The 17,730-nt window shown below is 38.3% G+C and overlaps 1 protein-coding gene across 4 annotated transcripts in view; it reads right to left on the bottom strand.

Annotated features, from left to right (window-relative positions):
* Positions 1-17,730, bottom strand: part of SEC24A (SEC24 homolog A, COPII coat complex component) — a 73,578-nt gene that overhangs the window by 37,430 nt on the left and 18,418 nt on the right. For 3 of the 4 annotated variants that reach the window (XM_060008826.1, XM_060008824.1, XM_060008827.1), the window contains exons 2-6: positions 9,827-10,309; positions 5,673-5,843; positions 3,513-3,590; positions 2,780-2,940; positions 2,316-2,488 (exon numbers count right to left, since the gene is read on the bottom strand). In XM_060008826.1, the coding sequence (XP_059864809.1) occupies positions 2,316-2,488; positions 2,780-2,940; positions 3,513-3,590; positions 5,673-5,843; positions 9,827-10,289 (1,046 nt within the window). In that variant the 5' untranslated portion in view covers positions 10,290-10,309. The remainder of the gene's footprint in view (positions 1-2,315; positions 2,489-2,779; positions 2,941-3,512; positions 3,591-5,672; positions 5,844-9,826; positions 10,310-17,730) is intronic. The other variant, XM_060008825.1, reaches the window with a different exon arrangement.

Raw genomic sequence — 17,730 nt, forward strand, 5'->3', positions numbered from 1 at the left:
AATCCTATTCAGAAAGAAAGGGTGGACGGTTATAATCCCATTTTATATAACTAAAACAAATTTTCTTCTCAGCTTGTGCATAAGACAGTCTAGACTACCAAAGAACTTAGTTTTCTTTATATAAATCTAGATGGCACTGGAATTTAAAGGTGATGACCCAAATTTGCACATGCAAAGTTAAGCGTATTACTGGGACTTTCCCTGGTGGTCCAGTGGTAAAGAATCTGCCTTACAATGCAGGGGACACGGGTTCAATCCCTGGTCAGAAAACTAAGATCCAACACGCCTCAGGGCAACTAAGCCTGCGTGCCACAACTACTGAGCTCACGTACGCCTCAACTAGATCCTGCATGCCACAAATACAGAGCCCATGCGCCCTGGAGCCTGCATGCCACTACAGAAGAGAAAAGCTACTCGCCACAACGAGAAGCCCGTGCACCACAACGAAGAGCCCGCGCACTGAAATGAAGGATCCTGCATGCCTCAAGGAAAATTCTGAGTACTGCAACTAAGACCCAATGCAGCCAAAAATAAATTAAATAAATAAATAAATAAATAATAAATCTTAAAAAAAAAGTTAAGTGTATTACTGAAAAGCTCAGTTTTACTGATGGCTTTTAAAAGACTATTTAAAAATAACAAAATTGGGCTTCCCAATTCTGGTGGCTCAGTAGTTAAGAATCCGCCTGCCAACGCAGGGAATATCCCACATGCCGCGGAGCAACTAAGCCCCTGTGCTACAACTACTGAGCCTGCGCTCTAGAGCCCGCGAGCCACAACTACTGAGCCCATGTGCCACAACTACTGAGCCCGTATGCCACAACTACTGAAGCCCGTGCACCTAAAGCCTGTGCTCTGCAACAAAAGAAGCCACTGCAGTGAGAAGCCCGTGCGCCACAACGAAGAGTAGCCCCCGCTCACCACAACTAGAGAAAGCCCACATGTAGCAATGAAGACCCAACACAGCCAAAAATAAAAATTAATTAATTAAAAAAAAAATTCAGGGACTTCCCTGGTGGTCCAGTGGTTAAGAATCCGCCTTCCAGGGGCTTCCCTGGTGGCGCAGTGGTTGAGAGTCTGCCTGCCAATGCAGGGGACACGGGTTCGAGCCCTGGTCTGGGATGATCCCACATGCCGCGGAGCAACTAGGCCCGTGAGCCATAACTACTGAGCCTGCGCGTCTGGAGCTTGTGCTCCGCAACAAGAGAGGCCGCGACAGTGAGAGGCCCGCGCACCGCGATGAAGAGTGGCCCCCGCTCGCCGCAACTAAAGAAAGCCCATGAACAGAAACGAAGACCCAACACAGCCAAAATAAACAAATAAATAAATAAATAAATAATTTTTTTAAAAAAAGAATCCACCTTCCAATGCAGGGGACAATGGTTTGATCCCTGGTTGGGCAACTAAGATCCCACATACTGCAGGGCAACTAAGCCCATGTGCTCTGGAGCCCACACACCATAACTAGAGAGCCCACGCACTCTGGAGCCCGAGCGCTGCAACTACTGAGCCCACACGCTCTGGAGCCTGTGCACAACAACTAGAGAAGAGCCCCCACACCGCAACGAAAGATCCCACATGCCACAACAAAGATCCCACATGCTGCAACTAAGACCCAATGCAGCCAAATAAATAATAAATTTTTAAAATAAATAAAAATAACAAAATTCAGTTTATCAGAAAGTCTTCATATACACTTAAACTCACAATCAATTTTAAGAGAGAAAAGAGTATTATAATTATGTTGGTTATGAAAAACAATTTAAAATGAGAGCAAATAAAGGATTATATAGAATCAAGTCTCTGTCCTTTGGACTCTGAAAATATAATGTAATCACCATAATGATAATGAATATCATAGTCCCATTAGAGCTGATAAGAGTAGCTATCAGATCAGGGGTTACAACTCTATTTCTTTCTTTTTTTGTGGTACGCAGGCCTCCCACTGCTGTGGCCTCTCCCGTTGCGGAGCACAGGCTCCGGACGCGCAGGCTCAGCGGCCATGGCTCAAGGGCCCAACCGCTCCGCGGCATGTGGGATCTTCCCGGACCGGGACACGAACCTGCGTCCCCTGCATCGGCAGGCAGACTCTCAACCACTGTGCCACCGGGGAAGCCCTCTATTTCTTGACTTAGAATATTTCAAATATCAAGTAAGCAACTAACAAAGCGCTGTTTTCTGCATGCAGAACTACTTTCATAAATTAATACATTTGTATAGCTTGTTCGTAACACATGAAGCTCAAAAATAATCTGGAAGAATTTTAGAACAAGTAAAATGTCATATTTAATAAGAAGCACTGTTTGAAGCCTTACTCTGGGTTACAGTTGAGTTTCTGAATATCTTCATGCAAATTTGGAACAGGAGGCTGCAAAGGTGTCAATGGAAGCATGTTTCTTTCTTGAAGTAGATTGATAACCCATAGCCCCTCTGGATGTAGACTTAATCCACTCATGCTTGCAGGTAAATGATTAGCACCTAAAGGAGTCTAAAGATATATAATTTCAAAGTAAGTAGCCTTTATAATGTCTTCAGTTGAAAAGAGAAGAGTATAAGGACTTGGTTACTTAATTTCTCTCTATATAACAACACTGTAATCTAGATTTCCTGGTCAATTTTTTGGTTCTGGAGATATGTAACAGGACGAAGGCCTTATGAAATATTTATTACCATTCTAACTGGTTAAAAATTTTCATCATACCTTCCTAAAATTTTTTCATGTGAATACAGTTTAAACTGAAGTGGAATACAGGTAAAAAAACAAAAACAAAAAGTATACCTGAGTAAATGCCTGTGGACCACTTGGATAATTCAAGGAAGAGGGTGGCATTCCTGTTGTACTAGGTGGTATTGTGTTCTGATAACCAGGTGGTAAGGAGGGATATGAATATCCAACACTTCGGCTCATTGTAGGATTCTTACTAGTAAGCTGTGGTGTTGCTAGAAACAAGGTAACTTTTAAGTTCTATTTAACACTCCAGAGTACTTTAAATCAACACACACATCCATTAAATTATAGAAATCATAACTCTAAAATCCTTTGGGTAATTTAATACTTTCATTCATCAATTTTGTAAAGTAAAACAAATAAACACTAGTAACAAAGTAAGAGCAATGATTAAAATCTAGCTAAAGTGGACTGCAGCTGTAAACACACAAAAATAAGTTTAGTATAATTAATTTACTCTCATATCTCATATCATGTACTAAACTTTGTATTCAGACTAAAATTTAAGTCAAAACAACTTTAATTAAAATATACTAAATGTTCAACTGGATAAGTAAATTTAAATAGATTTAATTGAAAAAAATACTCTTCGGTCATAACATAATAATAATAAAGCCCATAATCCCAGTCCTAAAGGGGATAAAAACCTAACAAAAAATCTAAACACATGGAGATTAAAAATGCTAACAGTAGGTATCATTGTGTGACATAATTATGAAGTTTTCTTTGTTTCCTACAAGGAACACATACTTAAAAAAACAAAAAAACTTTCATAGCATCTCACCCAAGAAGCCACCGCCTTCAATTTCATCATAACTATTGTGAACCACCATAGATCCATTATTGGTATTTGGTATAATACCTAAGGACGAAGTTTGTTAACAATATTTAAATTAGAACCATTATTATAATTTTTGCAAGATTTGAGCTAACGTTTAAAATTTATGATAACTTTCCAAATGACAAATAGTTTAAACCACAACCCAGGAAATGTTAAATGTTGAAATAAAAATTTCAAACAATGTAAGATTTTAAATATACAAAATATATAAAAGTTTCAAATAATTTTATAAGCTTCCAAAAAGAATGGTACTTTGTGTAGTTTATAAAATTATATACTACCTGAAAGATTTTACTAGTTGTGAGAGCAGCATTAAAAACTTCTAAGGAGCAGTACACACTAAAATAAGTCACCAAAATCAATACTATTTAAGGATGAAATAAATTTATGAGGATAAAAACCTTTTTAAAAAAATATGTAAGTAAGGGCTTCCCTGGTGGCACAGTGGTTGAGAGTCCGCCTGCCGATGCAGGGGACATGGGTTCATGCCCCGGTCCGGGAAGATCCCACGTGCCGTGGAGCGGCTAGGCCCGTGAGCCATGACCACTGAGGCTGCACGTCCGGAGACTGTGCACAACGGGAGAGGCCACAACAGTGAGAGGCCCGCGTACCGCAAAAAAAAAAAAAAAAAAGTAAGTAAGGCAGCAAGAAAAACAAATATCATATATTAACGCATATATGTGGAACCTAGAAAAACCGGTTTGCAGGGCAGAAATTGAGACACAAAGAACAAATGTATGGACACCAAGGGGGGAAAGTGGCGAGGGAGGGGGTATGAATTGGGAGATTGGGATTGACATGTATACACTGATGTGTATAAAATGGATGACTAATAAGAACCTGCTGTATAAAAAAATAAAATAAAATTCAAAAAAAAATAGAATACAAGAAAAAAATTTTAAAAAATAAAAATATGGAACAGAGCAGAATCTGGAGTTAACTTTAAGGTGATATATATTAATTAGAACAATTGCTTTGGTCTAGCAAACAACCACTAAAATGAATAATAAAAATTTATCATTATGTACCTCTGCTATTTATTAGCTCTAATTTGTGTACAGAAGAAACTAAAATCAATGAATAGTATCAACCTCTAGCACCTAAGTATAAAGGTGCTAACTTAACAGTTTTAACACCAAATAGATAAGTTTAATGGTTTCATAAAGTTAGTAATTCCTGTCCAATTCTCAAGACCACCAGGTCTTTAGCCATGAGTTGATACAGAAAACCTTAGTAAAACTGTTTTGTAGAAACAAAAACATTGAGCATATTTTTAGTTGATTAAAAGTTTAAATACTTATTGTAGCTTGATATTCAAAATTATCAGGTGGCAACCACTGGGACACGGCTTTATCATTTTGTTACTCATTGTTAACACCATTCTTTTCAAATTATACACAGGTCAGTTTTTTCCCTACTAACAATACTAAAAAGAGGAAATGGTAGAAGAAAATACAAAAATGATAATATTGATTATATTGAGTAGTAGGATATGGGCAGTGGTTTTTTCCCCTCCTCTTCTGTTTTCCTATTTCCAATCTTGTTGCAATGGTTATATTATGGCTAAAATCAAATTTCTTATTTTATAAAATATTTTGTTTAAATTAATAAACTTATATGTTAAAGTTACCTCTGAAGACAATGCTTTAAAATTATAAAACATCAAAATGTTTGTATATTTGACTTTTTATTTAGGCTCATAAATATTTGTTACATTTACAGTAAGAGTGGCAAGCAAAATACTGCTTCATAAAAAAGGGCTAATGTATTAAAAGGATAGTTCTAACATCATGTCCAGAAAAGCAAAATTTCCTCTCTCGCCTCCCTCTCCCAAAAGACATGTAACTTTATAGCCACGATTTTTAAAATCTGCACAGCAACAAAAAAAGTCAACAGTGACCCCAAAAGCTATTCCACAGCCCAGAATGGGGCAGTGGAATACCGAGAAACTTTTTTAAACTCTAAATTCCTGAGGGGCATCCCTAACCAAAAAAACTAGATTTTCTGTTAGAATATGACTTGAATGCACGGAATTCAGATAATATTCATCTTTCCACCCTGAGTCAAAACTTTAGGACGCGACTTGGTTTTTGTCTTGCTTACCTTCTTGGTTGCTAGCTGAATTAAAGGTGGGCTGGGGCACAGCTCTATGTGTTGATTTCTGAGGCGTAAGGGCCCTCACTGGAGGTGGTGCTCCAGTTGGAGGGGGCCCAAGAGGAGTTCCTGGTTGAAAAGTGGTAGGCAGAGGTGGATTCACTAAGGGGGGTGCAGATCCTATGGAAACAGTGGTTTTTCACATGACACTTAAGAACTTAAGAAAAATGCCAAAACGGCCTTTTACCGAATCTAAGTAACTTCCAAATCTATATTTCAACTACAAACCAAAAATTACTAGAAATAAGTTAACCTCCCAGATGAATGATTTTCTAATTTATATGCATACTTTACACATTTCCAAGTCTCTCCTACCATAATTCTTACCTGTCGATTATTAGAGCAGTATAAATATAAAGTCAGCATCAAATCACTTATACAGTAGATACAATGCCCTGTTTATTGATTAATTTTTCATTAACTGGTCAGTTTCAACAGGCCACATCAAATATTCCAGTAGAAATTAACATTAATAAAAGTTTATGAATACCTATCAATATAGTCCATTCACTATCATCAATTAGGTTTAGAGTTAGCTTTCTAAAACTACAAACTATTGTGGTTATCCTAAATTTTCCAAGTTTTATTTCATTTTGCTTCATTTTTATTGGGGGTATAACCTGTTAAAATAGATAATAAATGTGTACACTGTTCAGTGTTTACCTAATAATAATTAAAAGTAGTTTACTTTCAATAATTGCTTAAATACTATATTAAGAACACTCCCTAGGCTTAAAAATCAGGAAATGATCCAAAGTTTACGTATAAACCTTATGAAACACTGATATCCAAGAGGTTTAAAAGTACCCATCAAACAAAACTAAGAAATGACATGGTATTTGTCCTTGTATCTACCAGCATCTCACTGCCTCAATTTCACCAATTTTCTATTAGGACAGTAAGTTCTGACTACTGTAAAAACATTGTCAGTTACCCTTGGGGAAATTCTTCTGTGTGACATGGAAAATTCCAAAACCCACAACCACCTGTTCATTCAAATCAATAATACTGCTTCCACCTTCTCATTTGCTAAAGAGGAGGAACAAAGTCTATAAAGTAGATAAAATACTACTGATAATACTACTGATAAAATACATGTGATTTAATTTTTCATTACAAGACTTTTAATCCTCTGAATTTGTAAGTGAAATAGGTAATAAATTTTACATATAATATATTCTACCTGTATTTTGTAAAACCCTGTATTTTGTAAAATCAAAGGAATAAAGATACCTAAATATGAAAAATTTCATTATGTTTCTTCAATACTGTTCAAATTCTCCAGGGCCAAATTGAAAAATGATCTCCCAACAAGACTAATCAGTGCCCTGTTGTCAAAGGTGAAGACAAAGATTACTGCCATGTAACTCCCTTATCAAAGAAGCACCCATACGTATCTATGGCAATAGAGACAAGTCAAAGGAACAAAAGGGCAAGGTACATTTGCAACTCAGCATGAATAAGAATGTTTGATACATCTGGCCACAAAGATGTAACAACCTAATGTTTAACAGAATACAAGTGAGCTGATAGAGATTTTTCACAGCTTTAAGAGGAATATTGTTGAATCCAGAATAGGCTACATTTCATAAAATAGACATTATTTTTTCAAGTTGAATGACTCTTATTTAGAACACTAATAGTTAGAGTTTCAGAATCTGCCTTCTGAGATCCCTAAAACTAATTACATGCTAAAAGGTGTCCCATTAGAAAAAAAAAGTCAGAGAATTTTAATACGTGAATTAGAAATTTGCATAACTTAGATACAGTTTTTTTTTTTTTAGATTTTTTTGATGTGGACCATTTTTAAAGTCTTTATTGAATCTGTTACAATATTGCTTCTGTTTTATGGGGTTTTTTGGTTTTTTGGCCGCAAGGAATGTGGGATCCTAGCTCCCTGACCAGGGATCGAACTGGCACCCCCTGCTTTGGAAGGCGAAGTCCCAACCACTGGACCACCAAGGAAATTCCTAGATACAGTTCTGAGATCAGACAATCAGGCACCTACTAACAATGATGAAAAAACAGAGGTAAAAACTGGGGAAGTTTTTTAGAGTTCTCATTAAGAAAAGAGAAGGGAGTCATACATCCCTTGTAGGTTCATTTTATTAGTTTATGTATCTTTCTTTCCCCTTCTTTTATATAGAAACCTTCATAAGTTTTGGCACTTCCTTATGTCTCTTTCACCACACCTGTGCTGTAATCAAGGTGCTCTACCTGAGGGCTTCTGTTATAGCCAAAAAAATATTTCAGATTATTGATCACGTGCTTTTTAATGAGAGGCTACACCTAATTTTAAATAGTACCTTTTCCCAACCTATTTTCTTGTGGCTTTGGGAAAATTATTCAAGCCTCACATTCCTTATCTGTAAAACGTACTACTGTAAAGATTAAATAAGATAAAACACATTAAAGTTTGGTAAAGTGTTGGAAAATAACAAACATTCAGTAAATGATACCTATATAAATGTTACCTAAAAATGTTACCTAAAATGTTACCTAAAATTCTATATAATAAATGTTACCTTAAAAAAGAAGTGAATGTTCATTAACTTCAAGCGATTGATGCTCACTCATGGTGTCAAATGAATAAGAATAAGAGTAATTAGAAGGATTTTAGGTCTAACAATTATGGATCAGAAGATCTCTCCAAAGAAACTAAGTTTCTAGAAGCAGGCTTAATCTTTGCAAGTCCAAAATGCATTCACCAGGGCCAGTGGCTAGTCAAGAGGCTAAGAAAAATAGTTTCAGCAGTTAACAAACTACAAAACTGATGAAGTGCACGTAGTATCTAGATGCAGAAATACATATGAATATAAAAAGGTAATGACTGATATTACTATTACACTTGGAAACTTTTACTAGTTCATTTCCTTGAGGATGTCTCCTGAGCATAATCAACCTGCAGATCCTAATACAGAATCTGAAATGCTTTTCAAAGTAACACTATTAATGTTGATAAGTGTTTAAGACAAATTTTAATATAAAAAAGGGAATAGTGAAACGGTTAAATGAACCTACTTTTGAACTGTATATGACCAAGCACTGAGGGTAAAAAATAAAATGATCAAAGTCAGTCCAAGAGTATATAGCTTTCTTCCCAAATTGATGTACAGATTCAGCACAATCCCTATCAAAATCACAGCTGTCTTTTTATTGCAAAAATTGACAAGCTAATCCTAAAATTCTTATGGAAATGCAAGGGACCTAGGACAGCCAAAACAATCTTGAAAAAAAACCTAAAAAGGTGGAGGAGTCAATCTTTACAATTCAAACCTTACTACAAAGCTACGCTAATCAAGATGTTTGGTACTAGTATAAAAATACACATATAGATCAATGGAACGGAATTCAGAGTACAGAAATAAACCCTACATTTATGATCAACTGATTTTCAACAAGGGTGTCAAGATCATTCAATGGGAGGAAGAACAGTCTTTCCATCAAATAGTCCTGGGACAACTGTATATCCACATGCACAAGAATGAAGCTGAATCCCTACCTACTAACACCACACAAAAATTAACTCAAAATTGATCAAACACCTGAATGTAGGAACTAAAGTTATAAAACGCCTAAAAAAAAACAGAGATAAATCTCTGTGCACTGCTTTCTGATCACAGATGTGCTCAATAATACTCCTCACTCCAAAAGTACTGTCTGTTTTCACCTGCCCCTCCGGATTCTCTGGTTTCTGGAGCCAAAAATTGTCCATGCCATAACAAATAGACAAGACAAGCCTTAGATCAAGTCCAAAGAGAGACCACAGGGATTAAGCTTCCCTAGAATACAAGATGGAAACCCATTAATAAAAGTAATGGCCAGTACTTAAGTGGTTCTGCATGCATACCTGAAACCCTGAAATATCATGGGTGACTCAAAGAAATTCAGAGGATACCTTCAAAGGAAAGAAGCAAAGCAGGAACAATCATGATTTTAAGTTGACCCAAAGGTTACAGAAGTAATCTACTTAAAGATTAACAATGATCAAAAAAATCAATAGCCTTCCATATGATTTTAAGGTTGAAATAGTCATTTAAAAACATTTAAACAAGCAAAATTTTCCCATCTCTACATTTTAAGCAGTCCTGTAAGAACTCTACCTGATTTTATGAAGTTGTTTTGAAGTGAAGCATCTCCAGAAGAAACATATTGAGGACTTGTCAAATTTGCATTCCCAGACATGGTCGGTTGGGATGACGCACGAGGACAATGGTTTGTCTGTGACGAATAGTTATATTGCCAATTCAAGGGTGGTGGTATGTTGGCTCCAGGAAGAAAGCTACCAGAAGGCATTGGTGTAGCAGCTGGGTTCTGAGAAGTAGGTAGTGGCATTTGGGGAACAGGACCACTACGGAGTGAAGGTGTCACTGGATTAGAAGCCACAGATGGTCTATAAACAGTCTGTCCAGGTCCCTGATAATTACTTAGTGGAGAAACAGTCTGGGAACCACCAGAGTTAGACTGTCCAGAGACTGGATTCAAAGTCTTTGCTGGTATTAGATGAGGGTAGGATCCTGGAAGCTGAGAATTATATCCTTGGCTCACTGACACTTGTGAAGACATCAGTGCATTTTGGACAGGACCTTCCAATAAGAGGAGGAAAAATTAGTTTTACAAACAAATAAAGCAATACTTTAAAAAATACAGTAAAACATATGGTGCTCTTACAACCCAACAATGAAAAGACAAATAACCTAATTAAAAATGACCAAAGAACAGATGAATGGATACAGAAGATGTGGCACATATATACAATGGAATATTACTCAGCCATAAAAAGAAACGAAATTGAGTTATTTGTAGTGAGGTGGATGGACCTACAATCTGTCATACAGAGTGAAGTAAGCCAGAAAGAGAAAAACAAATACCGTATGCTAACACATATATATGGAATATAAAAGAAAAAAGAAAAAAATTGTTCTGATGAACCTAGGGGCAGGAGAGGAATAAAGACGCAGATGTAGAGAATGGACTTGAGGACAAGGGAAGGGGGAAGGGTAAGCTGGGACAAAGTGAGAGAGTGGCGTGGACATATATACACTACCAAATGTAAAATCAATAGCTAGTGGGAAGCAGCCACATAACACAGGGAGATCAGCTCGGTGCTTTGTGACCACCTAGAGGGGTGGGATAGGAAGGATGGGAGGGAGACGGAAGAGGGAGGAGATATGGGGATATATGTGTATGTATGGCTGATTCACTTTGTTATAAAGCAGAAACTAACACACCATTGCGTAGCAATTATACGCCAATAAAAATGTTTAAAAAAATGAGCAAAGGCTTTAAATAGCATTCAAATATATTTCCAAAGAGGTAAACAAATGGCCAGTAAGCACATGCAAAAATGTTCAACATTATTAGTCATTAGAGAACTGCAAATCAAAACCACAATGAGGGTGGCGCAGTGGTTAAGAATCCGCCTGCCAATGCAGGGGACATGGGTTCGATCCCTGGTCCAGGAAGATCCAACATGCCACAGAGCAACTAAGCCTGTGCACCACAACTACTGAGCCTGTGCTCTAGACCCCACGAGCCACAACTACTGAAGCCCACATGCTGCAACTACTGAAGCTGGCACACCTAGAGCCCGTGCTCCACAACAAGAGAAGCCATTGCAACGAGAAGCCTGCACACCACAACGAAGAGTAGCTCCCACTCACTACAACTAGAGAAAGCCCACGCACAGCAACAAAGACCCAACGCAGCCAAGAAAAAAAAAAAAAACAGTGAGATACCACTCACACCAACTCGGACGGTTATAAAGAAAAAGCTGGAAAGTGACAACTGTTGACAAGGATGTGGAGAAACTGGAAAGCTCATACATTGCTAGTGGAAATGTAAAACGGTACAACTACATTGGAAAATAGTTTGGCAGTTCTTCAAATGTTAAATATAGTTATGTAATCCAGCAATTCCACTCCTAGTCTGCATAAAACCTTGTACACAAATGTTCATAACATCATTATTTGTAATATCCAAAAAGGAGAAACAACCCAAATGTCCATCAACTAATGAACAGATAAACAAAAGAGGCATAACCATACAATGGTATATTATTTGGTCATAAAAAGGAACGAAGTACTGATGACATGCTATAATACAGATGAACCTTGAAAACTTTATTTTTTTAAAGACTATTGAGATTATTAGTGTTTTTTTTAACATTTTATGTTTGTTTATTTATTTATTGCATCAGGTCTTAGTTGTGGCTCGTGGGATCCTTCATTGTGGCACATGGGCTCCTCATTGCAGTGCACGGGCTTCCCTCTAGTTGTGGCACACGGGCTCCAGAGCGTGTGGGCTCTGTAGTTGCAGCACACAGGCTCTCTAGCTGTGGGTGTGGGCTCAGTAGTTGTGGCTCACAGGCTTAGCTGCCTCGCGGCACGTGGGATCTTAGTTTTCCAACCAGGGATCTAACCGGCGTCCCCTGCATTGCAAGACGGATTCTTAACCACTGGACCACCAGGGAAGTCCCAACTTTATACTAACTGAAAGGCATTAGTCACAAAAGATCATACACTGTATAAAACATTTATATAAAATGTTCAGAACAGGAAAACCCACAAACACAGAGGTAGATTTGTGGTTACAACAGCTGGAAGGAGGGAATGGGTAGTAACTGCTAATGGGTATGGGGTTTCTTTTTTGGGGGTGATAAAGATATTTTAAAACTGATTGTAGTGATGGTTGCAATTTTCAGTGAATACACTAAAAATCATTGACCTGTACATTTTAAAGCTGTTATTAAAAAATTAATCTCTAGGGCTTCCCTGGTGGCGCAGTGGTTAGGAATCTGCCTGCCAATGCAGGGGACACGGGTTCGAGCCTTCGTCTTGGAAGATCCCACATGCCGCGGAGCAACTAAGCCCGTGAGCCACAATTACTGAGCCTGCGCGTCTGGAGCCTGTGCTCCACAACGGGAGAGGCTGTGACAGTGAGAGGCCCGTGCACCGCGATGAAGAGTGGTCCCCGCTTGCCACAACTGGAGAAAGCCCTCACACAGAAATGAAGACCCAACACAGCCAAAAATTAATTAATTAATTAAAAAATATTAATCTCTAGAATCACCACTTCTAAGGAATATGCTGTCATTTTTGCCCATAAAACTAAACAATGAAAAGAAATAAGATGAATATTTTTCAAAAGATGGCACGCATACAAACCTAATTTCTTTGGACTTTTTACATTCAAAAGGTATAAAAAGAAAATACGTATCTTCCAATCATACCCCCTCAATCCATGCAAGCAATGTACAAATATCATCAGCCTAATTTGAATCGTTTCATAAATTACACAATACTTATACAAACATACATAAGCATATGCACATATAGAGAGAGGTAGGATTAGGAGGCCTACAAAAGCATACACACATAAGTAATATGTAGCTGGGGAGAGAGAGTCTATACGCATTGCTCTGCAAAAAAAAAAAAAAAACAGGTATCCTTCCAGGACAAAAGAAATAGATCCATATGTGTTAGTTGCAGCAATGTTTATAATAATGGAAAATTGGAAACAAATTAAATATCCATCAGCAGGAGACTGAATAAATAAATTGTAGATTAGTCACACAATGGGCTAATTATCAATAAAATGAATAAACCAGATGTACATCTACCAACTGAAATAAATTACAAAAAGAATACTAAGAGAGGGCTTCCCTGGTGGCGCAGTTGTTGAGAGTCCACCTGCTGATGCAGGGGACACGGGTTCGTGCCCCGGTCCAGGAAGATCCCACATGCCGCAGAGCGGCTAGGCCCGTGAGCCATGGCCGCTGAGCCTGTGCGTCCGGAGCCTGTGCTCCGCAATGGGAGAGGCCGCAACAGTGAGAGGCCTGCGTATGGCAAAAAAAAAAAAAAAAAGAATACTAAGAGAAAAAAGGGAAGTTATAGAGAGGTAAGTATGATATCTTTCTTATAAACCTTTTTATTATGAAAATTTTCAGACATACACAAAAATATAAGACTAGTTTATGCAGTCTCCCACACAAAAAAAGTAAAATGTCAATAGGAATTACATTTGATTTATATATTCATTTTGGATTGTTTGACATTTTATGATAGAAAATCTTTCAGGAATTCCCTGGCGGTCCAGTGGTTAGGACTCTGCACTTTCACTGCCGAGGGCCAGGGTTCAATCCCTGGTCAGGGAACTAAGATCCCACAAGCCATGCAGCACAGCTGGAAAGAAACAAAAACAAAAACAACTTCCTTTCTACCATAAACATGGTATATATCTCTCCATTTATTCAAAACTTGTTTTATATCTTCCAATTATATTTCATGCTTTTTTCGTAAAGATGTCTTATACCTTATTTAAATTAAATTTAGGGGCTTCCCTGGTGGCGCAGTGGTTAAGAATCCGCCTGCCAATGCAGGAGACACGGGTTCCCTGGTGTCCCTGGTCCAGGAAGATCCCACATGCCACAGAGCAACTAAACCCATGTGCCACAGCTACTGAGCCTGCGCTCTAGAGCCCGCGAGCCCGTGTGCCTAGAGCCCGTGCTCTGCAACAAGAGAAACCACCACAATGAGAAGCCAGCGCACTGCAACAAAGAGTAGCCCCCACTTGCCACAACTAGAGAAAGCCTGTGCACAGCAACGAAGACCCAGCACAGCCAAAAATAAATAAAGTAAAATAATTTTTTTAAACTTAAAAATTAATTAATTAAATTTGGTTAACTTGTTGTTAGGGATTTTGTAGTTTGTAAATACTATGAATAGAACATTTATTTTCACTTCTAAGTAGTTAAAAGGGTATCTATTATTCAAAGCACCATAAATGTCCAATTATAAGGTGACATTTTCCTCAAAAATTATTTCTCAAAAAAGAAGTCACCTTACATATGAGTCTCTACAAATGTTCTCATTGTACAAGGATGCTTTGTCATAGTACATTAACACTGTTTCAAACAGTGGATACAATTAATTAATGAGTTATGAAATCAATGAGTTACAAACTATCTTTTTAGTAATGCCATCTGTGGGACCATCATTCTGGCCAAGCTCTCCATCGTTCCCGTGCAGTGAGGCTACTGGGGGAACAAGATTGGCAAGCCCCATACTAGCCCTTGCAAGGTGACTGGCCGCTGTGGCTCTGCGCTGGTGCACTTCATCCCTGCCCCCAGGTGCAATGGCATCCTCTCAGTCCTGTGCCCAAGAAGCTACTGATGATGGCTGGAACTGATGACTGCTACACCTCTGCCAGGGGCTGCACCGCCACCCTGGGCAACTTCACCAAAGCCACTTCTTTTTTTTTTTTTCTTTTTGCGGTACGTGGGCCTCTCACTGTTGTGGCCTCTCCCGTTGCGGAGCACAGGCTCCGGACGCGCAGGCTCAGCGGCCGTGGCTCACGGGCCCAGCCGCTCCGCAGCATGTGGGATCTTCCCAGACCGGGGCACGTACGCGTGTCCCCTGCATCGGCAGGCGGACTCTCAACCACTGCGCCACCAGGGAAGCCGACCAAGGCCACTTTTGATGGCATTTCCAAGACCTACAGTTATCTCACTTCTGATCTCTGGAAAGAGACGGTGTTCACCAAGTCTCCGTATCAGGAATTCACTGACCATCTTGTAAAGACCCACACCAGAGTTTCCATGCAGAGGACACAGGCTCAAGCTGTAGCCACCACATAGTTTTCTATGAGAAAAATAAAGTGAATGAAGCTAGTTAAAAAAAAAAAAAAAGATAGTTAAGAATGGAAAATATCGGACTTCCCTGGTGGTGCAGTGGTTAAGAATCCACCTGCCAATGCAGGGGACACGGGTTTGAGCCCTGGTCCAGGAAGATCCCACATGCCACAAAGCAACTAAGCCCATGCACCACAACTACTGAACCTGTGCTCTAGAGCCCATGAGCCACAAATACTGAGCCCACAGGCCACAACTACTGAAGCCCAAGCGCCTAGAGCCCGTGCTCCGTAACAAGAGAAGCCACTGCATTGAGAAGCAGGCACACCGCAATGAAAAGTAGCCCCTGCTAACCGCAACTAGAGAAACCCTGCACGCAGCAATGAAGACCCAATGCAGCCAAAAAATAAAATTAATTAATTTTAAAAGAAGAATGGAAAATATCAATGGGTTACAAACTATCTTTTTAGTAATGAAAAAGAACATAGTTAAGAATGAAAAATATCGCAGGACATTATATGTAATAAGGCAAGTACTGTGAGGTTTCATTACAAATACATACATATATGAATATATATACTGGGTCATTAAAATATTTCTTATTGTAGATTATAGTCAAAGTCTGAAAGCCCGTGACCAACTGATACGTTTGCATCCTCCTTTATCCCTCTATGATTTATTTCCTACACATCCTATTACCTTTTAAAACATGGATCATATCAACTTCCTACTCAAAACTTTCAAAGTCTTTATCTTAGCTTATAACATCCTCTATGTCCCTGGCCTCCTTTCTGGTCTCATTTCCGACTTTCTTTTTTTTAAATATTGAACATTCATTTTATTTTAATGAAACAGTGCCAGGATAATACATATGTTCTTTCTGATCTGGAAGTAAGTAGCCTGTAGTTTTCTGATTCTATTTGTTTTTCACTTGTTCTTTAAGCAAATTTTAATATAAAGTTCAATTTTTCTTTAAGATTAGGTTTAACATAGACTATGTCAACTCAGACAGTAAGCCAATGTCTTGAACCACAGATTCATTAGTTCTATCTTTGTTGTATTAATTATGCATGGTTCTTCTCTTATTAGGCTGTTTCCATCCTAATTTGACTTTGCTATTAGTGAATAATATCTGTTCATCTGTATAGGCCAAGGGGTCTTTTTATCTGATATCTCTAACTTTGGAAAGATGTCTATGCAGGCTGTATTTAAGCCGACTTGGAGCAGATTTGCAGTTCCAAATAAACACATACCTTTACAATTCTACCTTATAACAGTTTATCATATAATCCAAAATGGCTTAATGAATAATTTCCACTAGAGACTGAAAGCCCTGTCTGTATAATGGAACACCAATTCTTTGAGTTTAGTAACTGATTATGGTAAGGTCACTATGTGAACAGAGTAATCAATTACTCTGTTTTAATGGCCAAAGGCCATTACTAGCAAGCTATTCAAAGAACTTCCTACTCTTCCTCTCTGCTCAGCTCCAGCCACATCCACCTTCTTAACGTTCCTTCAACAAGCTTAAAAATGCTTCTACTGTAGGGTTCTTCACTTTTTACTCTGCCAAGAACACTCTACTACTAGCTTTGTACATCCAGATCTGGATTATGTAAACTGTACGTGATTTGATGTATACTCCTTTGTCACAAAAAGGTATATAACTGTACTTTGACCTCTAACAGGTGGAATATTCCTCAGAGCTCTCTAAACGACTGTCTTCCAGGTTATAATCCTCAGGTTAGGTGGAATAAAATTTTCATTTCTTTCTTAGATCTTAGACTATTAATTAATTTTATTGTCAACACTATATTTAGGCTAATCATTCATTTTATTACAAATGGTTAGGAACACTCCATTCATTGACTAATTGAAAAGACAGATTTTACTAAATATCTACTGAGGACACAAGGTGAGTAAGGTCCACTCCATCCCTGCCCTCAAGTAGCTATAGTCCAAACAGGAAGACATATAACCAGGCAGGGACAAAACAGAGTGAAATCTTAAGAGATAACAGGAGTTAGCCCCAGGAAAAGGACTGTCAAGGGTGTTCCCAGAAAAAGGAACAACATGTGCAATCACCTGTGGCCATGAAAGGGCAGTCTGAAAAATCAGTATGGCACCGCAGAGTCAAGTGACTGAAGTGAGACAGGAGGTTAGGACATAAAAGAACCTCTTGGGGATTGGAGGAGAGATCAGAGATTGGAAGAGACTGGAGTCTATAGCAGTAATCCAGGTAAGAAATAATTGACTAAACAGCAGCAGTGGGAATACAGAGGTGTTTGAATCAATGAAAACATTTGTAAAAAGTTAACTTATAAGCATATTTTGGGTCATCTGGATAAAAACCAACATCTCACACCTTGTATTGCC

The sequence above is a fragment of the Delphinus delphis genome, chromosome 3, assembly GCF_949987515.2.
Source record: "Delphinus delphis chromosome 3, mDelDel1.2, whole genome shotgun sequence".
Classification (NCBI taxonomy): domain Eukaryota; kingdom Metazoa; phylum Chordata; class Mammalia; order Artiodactyla; family Delphinidae; genus Delphinus; species Delphinus delphis.